The 10,571-nt window shown below is 42.3% G+C and overlaps 1 protein-coding gene across 1 annotated transcript in view; it reads left to right on the top strand.

The window, feature by feature from the left end:
• Positions 1–1,201: 1,201 nt before the first annotated feature.
• The window catches only part of MCOLN3 (mucolipin TRP cation channel 3), a 28,409-nt gene continuing 19,039 nt past the window's right edge, over positions 1,202–10,571 (top strand). Inside the window, exons 1-2 of the mRNA XM_043575460.1 lie at positions 1,202–1,445; positions 6,544–6,711. Coding sequence (XP_043431395.1) covers positions 1,218–1,445; positions 6,544–6,711 — 396 coding nt within the window. The 5' untranslated portion in view covers positions 1,202–1,217. The remainder of the gene's footprint in view (positions 1,446–6,543; positions 6,712–10,571) is intronic.

Here is a 10,571-nt window from a genome sequence, read left to right as displayed (position 1 = left end):
CTGACTACAAAGACAATAAAATTAGCCCCATCTAGTTTCAAAGAGATAAAAGAGATAATAGATACGAGGTACTTTGAAAAGTAAAATGTGCTACATATATATAAGGCCCTCAATAAAAGTCAAATGCAAGTGATATGGCTGATTTCGATTTGGACTTAAATTAAGCTCCTGCATTCCCCTTCGTAGAACAGGTAAGTTTCCTGAGCCTCCGTTGCCCCTTAAGAATCTTGTTGCCTGTTGAGGAAGCTGACCTGGCTGTTTGGGCCATAGGGAGAGTGAGGCTGCTTGCTCAGTGTTGGAACCACTGCTAGGGCTTTATTTGCATTTGTATTTAATCAGAATACATGAGGGTAGGTATTGTTATTACTATTTTGCAGAAGAGAAAACTGAGGCTCAGAGAGGCTGAGTGACTTATCTAAGGTCACAGAGGTGTCAAGTCGTAGAACCGATTTTAGACACCAAACACGGTTTTAGTTCTCTGCACCACATCTTGCTACCTTTAACTCTGGTTTTAAACTTATTTTGATAATATGGTGAAACGTTAAGTATCACTGCACAGGGGTGCCTGGGTGGTTCAGTTGATTGAGCGTCTGACTTTGGCTCAGGTCATCATCTCGCGGTTCACGAGTTCAAGCCCCACGTCAGGCTCTGTCCTGACAGCTCAGAGCCTGGAGCCTGCTTCGGATTCTCCGTCTCCCTCTCTGTCTGCACTTCACCACTCACACTCACTCTCTCTCTCTCTCTCTCTCTCTCTTTCTCTCTCTCTCTCAAAAATAAGCATTAAAAAAAATTTTTTTAAAGTATCACTGCAGGAAAAATGGCCATATCTTCATATATACAAAATTTTGCCTGTTATTTCAGGGTCCACCTACCTTCTAAAACCATTACATAGGCTTGCAGGTCACCCTGTTCTAACTACCTCTGTCACGGAATGAGGCAGAAAGTGTATACGTACTATATATATGTACATACAATCATTTACTAATAGGAGTAGCCCTTGAGGGCAGTAACTTTCAACCAGGTGAACATTTACTTAGTAATTGAAACAAAATTCTAATTGACTCTGTAAATATCTAAAGTGCCCTTTAGAACAATGGGGCTTAGTCGAAACCAGATCTTTTGTTTGGGCTTCTTCAACTATCCTGTGATAGCAAAGAATATAAATTTATACCTTCACTTATAGAATGTAAATCGTTTTTTTTTTCCTCTCCCTAGAGATGGCAAATCCCGAGGTTGTAATCAGTAGCTGCAGCTCTCAAGAAGAGGAAAATCGCTGCACTTTTAACCAGCATACATCGCCCTCTGAGGAGCTTCTGTTAGAAGACCAGATGAGGCGAAAACTCAAATTTTTTTTCATGAATCCTTGTGAGAAGTTCTGGGCTCGTGGTAGAAAACCATGGAAGCTTGGTATACAAATTCTAAAAATTGCGATGGTGACTATACAGGTAAGCGTCTCAAATCATGAGTTTAGTGAAGGCCTCTTTTAGTAACAAAAAGGAGCGTGGACAGTGGTTTTTCATAACTTTGAACTGTATGTATAATGGAGAACAATAAATTAGGAAACATACAATCTTTTTTAAAAATTTTTATTTTTTATTTTTTTTCAACATTTATTTATTTTTGGGACAGAGAGAGACAGAGCATGAACGGGGGAGGGGCAGAGGTGGGGGGGGTGCAGAGAGAGAGGGAGACACAGAATCGGAAACAGGCTCCAGGCTCCGAGCAATCAGCCCAGAGCCTGACGCGGGGCTCGAACTCACGGACCGCGAGATCGTGACCTGGTCGAAGTCGGACGCTTAACCGACTGCGCCACCCAGACGCCCCGGAGACATACAATCTTAAACCCTTCTCCCTTCAATATTTGTGAAAGAAGACTTTGGGTTCCCCCCCCCCCCTTAATTATTTTCCTTCTCATCTTTCATTAAATTACAATTTTGGTCACAAATTGGAATCAGTTTTTAGGAAAAGAAGATTTTAATATTCGGTTTCCAATAGAGAAGCTGGAGGTTTTTAAATCATCCATGAAAACTAGCTGTTGCCCAACCAGAGGATTCTTTACCCTCCTAGTTAGTTTCCTGGGAATTTCTCTCTTTTCAGAAATTTCAAAGGTTTCTGTTAAGGCAAGTATCTGGATTCTCACAGCCCTGTGATCATGGGAACCCTGTGATCATGGGAACCCCAACACTGAGCAATGTGGAAAAATGTGGAGTTAACTAAAAATGAGTGGCATACACAGTGAAATATGAGACTTCAATTTAGCAGAGTTTGAATCTCATTTCCTCGTCTTCTGTTGACATTTTTGGGGAAAACCATATTTTGCAGTTCTTTTTTTTTTTAGACGTTTATTTATTTTTTTGAGACAGAGACAGAACATGAACAGGGGAGGGTCAGAGAGAGAGGGAGACACAGAATCCGAAACAGGCTCCAGGCTCTGAGCTGTCGGCACAGAGCCTGACGCGGGGCTCGAACTCACAGACCGTGAGATCATGACCCAAGCCGAAGTCAGATGCTCAACTGACTGAGCCACCCAGGCGCCCCTGCAATTCTTTATATATACTGGTTATGATTTACTCTTGTGAAGATATATTTTCCTACTCGTAAGAGTAATGATCTCTCCTTAAAAGCAAAAGAGCAAAATTAAAAGCAGATATTAACAGGAAAAATAGATGTGATAGGTTTATTTTTATTAATACTTAACTTGGTGAAAAAATGCATATGTAAATAAATAACAAGTATTCAAGGAAAAAAAACTTTAAAGCCCTGAAATGACTAATCTTGACTGATTGTTGGGCACAAATGCTTAAGGTTAGAAGCTAAGGGGATTTCTACAATCATATGAAGTTGGTAGAATTTTTGCCTAAATTTCTCACACTTGTGTTACGTAAATGAAACTAACATTTGAGTGACTACTCTCTCCCAGGACATTATTTCATTTAATTATAATAACACTCCTATTGGATAAAAACTAGCATCCTTCATTTTACCGAAGAGGAAACTGATGTTTATAGAGTTTTTAAAAAGCCACATGACTAGTCAGTGGCAGAATCAAGAGTTTAGAGGCAGGTGCTTGCTCTCTCTAATATGTCACCATTAAAATGGGTGTTCAATTCTCCATATAATATTTGGCAAGTTGGAATTGAAATTCTTCCAGGTGATAATACAGTGCATCACAATAGTGAAAATTTTTATCTGTGTTGTTTCTGATAAGTAGAGGGAAAAGCCTGTGTCAGATGAACATGAATATCTTCTACTTAGTATCATTGTTACCACTTGAGTGTTTGCTATATTGGGGGCTAAGCATCATCATGTGCAATTCTTAAGTCAGAGGTAAGTAGTGGTATCCCTATGTCCATGGGTGAGAATACTGAGGCTTACTGAAGTAAAATTGTCATAGTCAGGAAACTAGAAGAGGAGAGCTGAGATTCAACTCAGATTTTATTCTAAGACTTGTGTTCTTAATTACTCCTAAATCTTTTAGGGAGCTCATCTAACCATCCTCTGTTTCCTAGGGTGCCCAAGAGGAAAATTGACCAGTGGTTTAAGATGTTAAGCCTGTTAGTAATACACATATAAAAGGCATTTAGGGACGTTCTTAAAAGGAACTGAGAGTTTTTCTTAATTGTGATGTTTCCTCAATCTGTACTGCAGCAACCAAGCAGAGGTGACGTAAAAACTTTGTGACTGAGCAAGTGTGACTTGGTGACAGATTCCCACTTTTCAGGGGAGAGAAGGTGGTCTTTCTGTTCACTTGGAGATTTTGTGTCTGCAGCAACAAGAGAAAGGTGTCTTTGATGACGGGCACCCTACTAAAATTTTCCCTTTCCCCACTACCTGGCTTAGTCTCTGAATTACAATGGCTCTCTCTCTGCCATGGGTGCACCTTTGAGGGCAGGGACTGCTGTTTTCACATCGCATCGTCTGGACCCAGCTCAGTGCACGCGTGAGGGAGGTACTCATGTATTTGACTGCATTGGTAATTGGTCTTTAGGAATTCTCTGGAGGCTTTTCAGTCATCAGCTTCATTAGTTGTAAAATCCCTAGAACATCAAGCTGTCATCTTATTGGGATTTAAATAGGATACTTGGCTTAAAGACGCTCTTCAGAAACGCAAGTCCAGTTAGGTGGAGGGCACTGACATATGTGGGGTGGAGGACATACATCATGAGGAGAGGTGAAAAGAGAAAAGATTTGTATGCTTTACTTTTCCCCAATAAGACCCTGGACTACTTTGTGTAGCATGCCAGGGTGGCTAGAGCTTGGATTTAGTCTGTTGGACTTGGGTTCAGATTTTGGCTACACCCTTGCTAGTGATGTGACTTGAACAGCATTATTTAACTTCTTTGCCTTTATGTACCCATCTATAAAATGGGTATATTAGGAACTGTACTGTGGGATTTGTATGAGGAAAGCTCCTGGTATGGCACCTAGGTGCTCAATGTTGTTCCCTTTTTCCATATAAAATACACCCTGCATTGCTCTGGGATCCAGAGTGTATGTTAGAGTGTATGTTCTAAAGTTACAGTGTGTGTGTGTGTGTGTGTGTGTGTGTGTGTGTGTGTGTGTGTGTCACAGAGTGAGAACAAGTGAGAGTGAGCAAGAGAGAGGACATGCAAGAGAGCAAGAGACTGAGATGGTTTTGGAGGGAAGAGAGACTTTGAGTACATAAAGTTTCAGCTCTGACTGAAAGAGCTTATGTTAATACCACAGCAATGCAGTTAAACAACGATTTTAAGCATGAATAACTGAGTTTCATATAAAACTCTGCTGTCAATCCTTCATGAATATGTAAGGATATGTTTGTTAATATTCTTTAATTTAGAGGTCAGTCGAGAGGATATTTTTATTTTTGGCCTTATTGTCACAGTTTTGGTAATTAAATGGTGACAATTAAATATAATAGTTTGATTGGAGGATTTAGACTTATTTAAGGTATTTCTTATATTGCATTGTACACCTTCTTCAAAACCTTCTTGATGTCCTGCATAAATCATTAAAAATCTTTTTAAAAATTTTTTTGTTTTTATTTTATTTTTGAAAGAGAGAGAGACAGAATGTGAGCGGGGGAAGCGGTAGAGGGAGGAAGACACAGAATCTGAAGCAGGCTCTAGGCTCCGAGCTGTCGGCACAGAGCCTGATGCGGGGCTCGAACTCACTGACTTGAGAGATTATGACCTGAGCTGAAGTTGGATGCTCAACTGACTGAACCACCCAGACGCTCGCCATTTAAAGATCTTTTACTTGCCCTGTAAGCCCCTGGACTATCTGCCTCCAGTTTTTCTGTTGACATTTTTTTCTTGGTGGTCCTTCGATTGGATTATGCTGGGATCCTCAATGTCCCCCACCAAAGTGCTAAGTTGTACTCCACCTTCTTTGTCTTTTCCCTGAGCTCTTCAAATGTCCTCACCCAAGTTATGCACATACTTCAGGGGTTTCCATCATTATTTCTTTCTTTTTTTTTTTTAATTTTTTTTTCAATGTTTATTTATTTTTGGGACAGAGAGAGACAGAGCATGAACGGGGGAGGGTCAGAGAGAGAGGGAGACACAGAATCGGAAACAGGCTCCAGGCTCCGAGCCATCAGCCCAGAGCCTGACGTGGGGCTCGAACTCCCGGACCGCGAGATCATGACCTGGCTGAAGTCGGACGCTTAACCGACTGCGCCACCCAGGCGCCCCCCATCATTATTTCTTTCTTAAAGAAACTTTCCCATTTCTTTAGCCAGAGTGACCTAGCTTCTCTAAATTCCTAAACAAGGACTTCTCTAAAATAAAGCTTTTAGTGGTGGGGGCAACATCCTAAGTAAGATCATACATGAAAATGTGCAAAGCTACTTTCTTTCATTTTATTTTTATTTAAAAACATTTTTAAAAAAAAATTTTTTTTTCAACGTTTATTTATTTTTGGGACAGAGAGAGACAGAGCATGAACGGGGGAGGGGCAGAGAGAGAGGGAGACACAGAATCAGAAACAGGCTCCAGGCTCTGAGCCATCAGCCCAGAGCCTGACGTGGGGCTCGAACTCACGGACCGCGAGATCGTGACCTGGTTGAAGTCGGACGCTTAACCGACTGCGCCACCCAGGCGCCCCTAAAAACATTTTTTTAATGTTTATTTTTAAGAGAGTGAGAGAGACAGAGTGCAGGTGGGGGAGGGGCAGAGAGAAAAAGAGAGAGAGAGAGAGAGAGAGAGAGAGAGAGAGAGAGAGATGCAGAATCGGAAGCAAGCTCCAGGTTCTGAGCTGTCAGCACAGAGCCCAACATGGGGCTTGAACTCATCAACCGTGAGATCACAACCTGAGCCGAAGTTGGACATTTAACTGACTGAGCCACTCAGGCGCCCTTATTTTCTTTCATTTTAAAACTAGAAGCCCACCTTCTCTTTAGGGTCAAATTAATTAACAGCTACAGAAACTTTAATTTCTATTGAATACATTCAGGATTAATTAAACATTGAATCTGGAATAGATAAATTGGTCGTTATATGGAGACCTTTTATTTCATTGGTTTTTCACCCTCTTTTCCTTTTTTTTTTTTTTTCTTTGAAGCTGGTCTTTTTTGGGCTGAGTAACCAGATGGTTGTAGCTTTCAAGGAAGAGAACACTATAGCATTCAAACACCTCTTCTTAAAAGGATATGTGGACCGAATGGATGACACTTACGCAGTCTACACGCAAAGTGATGTGTATGATCAGATCATCTTTGCAGTCAACCAGGTAAATCAAGTATGTGCGTTCCTACTTGGGAGAAAGAACAGCCCGGGAAACTGTTAGCAATGTATATAATAGAAACTGACATTCCAGTGTAGAAGGGTGAACATTTCTGTGATGATAGGTATAAAACCATTTTTAAATTATTTTTAAAAATATCACCATCAATCTTCTCTGAAACTAAAAACTGAGAAAAACTTATTGTTTAGTGACAGAGAGGCAGAAACTTTAAAGGCTTCATTAAAAGAATCAGAGGTAGGGGTTGGCATGAGTGCTTCAAAGATTTAAAATGATTAACCGTGGCCCTGGTTGTAAGTACTCATTAAGTCTTCAGAGTTTATACTTTCAGGGGCTCTTAACCAATAATGAGAATATTAACTTTGCAGAGCATATATAGCAACTAAGATCTGGAGGTTCATTTAAAAATTAAGTAAGGCCTTAAAGTCATACATGACAATGATTTTATTGTAACATTGATTAACTGCCAAAAAAAGTAAATTATTAAAGTGAAATCATGGCTCCTCATTATCTAGAGACAATCTCTGTACCATGAGGTAGCAAACAGCCAGAATGAAATATGTATTTACGGCACCAAGGCTTTCTGTCAATGGCCAGAAATCTATAGTAATAGAAGGAGATTGAATAAGTTATTACACAGGATTCTGGGTCTGTGTGAAAAATTCCTCTGTCAAGGCAGAGCTGCAGAGGTTAAGTGAGGACAGACGCCCAGACCTGATTAAAGCTCCACAGAGGCCACAGCCACTTGGGGGCCCCATCGGTCAGTCCCACAGGTCACCTACCTTCCAGCCATAGTCCCACACACCACATTCCTGCCCCAGAGTCTCTGACTCCAGCTCCAGGGCTGCCCTTTAGCTGGACACAGTCCTACCACTTATCTCTGACCACCCAGCTCTCGCACAGACTTCCACAAACAGTCTTATGAGGACAGCAAGGCAGTCCGGCCACAGCATATCCTATAATGTTAGCAGGTCACCTGCAGCCCTGCACCTTGGGTCTTTTATGTTTCAAGGTCTTACAAGGTTCAAGACTTACAAGTTTCTATGGTCAGGAGGTTCAGATCTTTAGGTAGCTCCTGTGAGGATTGGCTCACAGACAGTGGGCACTCAGATGGGCCCGTACTTGTATGACTCGACTTCATGACCCCTGCTTGTTCTCCAGCTTTCCTTCTCATCACACCCCCCACCTTGCAGGCACGCTGGTCTACTTGGGACCTCACTACACTCAATATCTTTTACCCTTCGTTTTCATTTAATGGACTTGTTTACCTTTTACACCTTCCCACCCCCAAAATAAAACTACCAATTTGGCTCAGAGTAGCTTTAGCAAGGCGTAATACACTTATTTCCTCGAATAGAAAACAAAAACCTCAAAACTGACTATCTCTGCGTCATACTGTTTGCCCCCTACGTGTAGGACGTAATGCTACTTAACAGCATATGCAGCTTACTTTTTTTTTTTACTTTTTTTTTTTTAACGTTTATTTATTTTTGAGACAGAGAGAGACAGAGCATGAACGGGGGAGGGTCAGAGAGAGAGAGAGACACAGAATCTGAAACAGGCTCCAGGCTCTAAACTGTCAGCACAGAGCCCGACGCGGGGCTCGAACTCACATACCTCGAGATTGTGACCTGAGCCGAAGTCGGACGCTTAACCAACTGAGCCACCCAGACGCCCCTGCAGCTTACTTTTATTACCGTGGATTTCTGGCTCCTTTTCCCAGTCCCGTGGCCAATGGAGAGCTTGGTGCTGTAATTACATATCCTGTCCTAGCAGTTTACCATTTCACTGTGAAGAGATTAGCTCTCATAAATGAAGAGCAACTATTGCTCTTCTGCTATAAAAGTGTTAGAATATTTTTTACCTTATCATGAATTTGACAAATATTTGAGCACCTCCTCTATGCCTACTACTGTTTTAAGTGCTGGGGTTAGAGCAGTAGCCTTGATAAATTCCTTGCCCTGTGGAATTTACATTCTAATGAAGGAGGTAGATTTTTTTTTTCTTAATTAATGTTTGTTTACTTTTGAGAGAGAGAGAGAGAGCATGAGCGGAAAGGGACAGAGAGAGAGGGAGACCCGGAATCTGAAGCACACTCCGGGCCCTGCACTGTCAGCACGGAGCCCGATGCTGGGCTTGAACCCATGAACCGTAAGATCATGACCTGAGCCGAAGTTGGATGCTTAACCGATTGAGCCACCCAGGTGCCCCAAAGGAGGTGGATTTTAATAAGTTTAACCCAAACCATTTGATTTCAGATAGTAGTGAGTGCTATGGAGTAAAATTCAGTAGCACAAGAGGGTTAACAGTTTCTTCGAGGTGGTCAAAAAAGGCCTCTCTGAGGATTTGAAGTCTGGGGAAGAAGATTCCAGGCTGAAGGAGTAGCAACAGCAAAGGCTCTTGAAGCCAGAATACATTTAGTATGTTTGAGGAAATACAAAGGAGGGGAGTGTGACTGGGCTAGATCTCTTAGGGCTTTACAGGCCCTGAAAAGGAGCTTTGGAATTTATTCTCAGAGAGACCGGAAGCCATGGGAGGGCTTTCAGTGGGGGAGACACTCTAATATTAGCAAAGGCTAATATCTGTTCCCTCAAGTATTTAGCATCTGTTTTGTATCAGATAGTGTTTTTGATACATGGATACTACAGTGAGCAAATAGACAAAGTTGAGGAAGTCATATTCTAATAGGGAGAGACAGGCAGTAAATTAAGGATACCGTTTGTCAGTTGGTTATAAGTACACATAAGTGTGCTGTAAAAAAAAAAAAAAAGTAGCAGCAGCAGGCAGAGTGAATGGGTGGAGGTGGTCAGGAAAGGCCCCCTGATAAGTGACAGGTGGGCAGGACAGCTCAGAGTGTAGGGAGGCAGACTGCAGCCATCTCAGGGAGGAGCCCTCCAGGGAGAAGGGACAGCACGAACAGAGTCTGGAACAGGTTCGTGTTTTGGGTATCACTGTCCTAACGGCTTTACGTGCATTAATTCACTTATTCCTGTAACAATTCTGGGCATTCTTTTTTTTTAAGTTTATTTATTTATTTTGACACGGAGAGAGTGAGCAATGGTCAGAGAGAGAGAGAGAAAGGAAGAGAGAGAATCCCAAGCAGGCTACACACTGTCAGCACAGAGCCCGACATGGGGCTCGATCCCATGACCCTGAGATCTTGACCTGAGCTAAAATGAAGAGTTGGATGTTCAACCGACTGAACCACCCAGGTGCCCCAGCAATCCTGTGAGTTCTATATGGAGACTGGACTGTGGTAAGAGGCAGACGGGAAGCAGGAAGACCACGGCAGTAGGAAGAGATTCCGTTTGTCAGGGTGAGAGGTGAGGTGGTGTGGACAAGGCGATGAGAGGAAGTCAGATTTGGAAGATAATTTGAAAGTAACGCATGACTTTCTGATGGGCCGGAAGTGGAGTTTGAGAAAAAGAGAGTGAAGAATAGGTTCTAAGTTTCGGCCTGTGAAGCTGATTGGCTTATGGAGTCACTGATTGAGAAGGGCATTTTCATGAAAGGAGCTGGTTTTTCCGTTTGCACGTTTGCATTTGAGATACCTCTTAGACACCAGAGGTGCCGTGCAGGCAGATTGCTACCCATGTATGCATTTGGGTGGAAAGGTCAGGAGACGTAAATTTGGAAGCTATTGGCGTACAGATCTTGTTTCATTGTGGGGCTGGTTGAGATCTCTTACCGAGAGAATGTGGGTGAAGAAGTGGAGGACTGAATCCAAGGGTGCTCTGACAGCTAGAGGTTGGCAGGAGCAGGATTCAGCAAAGGAGACTGAGACAGAGAGCCTGTGTCCCAGAAGTCTAGGGGAGAAGGCATCCTGCGAAAGGGAAGGCACTCGGCTG

The sequence above is a fragment of the Prionailurus bengalensis genome, chromosome C1, assembly GCF_016509475.1.
Source record: "Prionailurus bengalensis isolate Pbe53 chromosome C1, Fcat_Pben_1.1_paternal_pri, whole genome shotgun sequence".
Classification (NCBI taxonomy): domain Eukaryota; kingdom Metazoa; phylum Chordata; class Mammalia; order Carnivora; family Felidae; genus Prionailurus; species Prionailurus bengalensis.
Note: the sequence above shows the minus strand (reverse complement) of the source record. Positions and strands in the feature narration are given on the sequence as shown.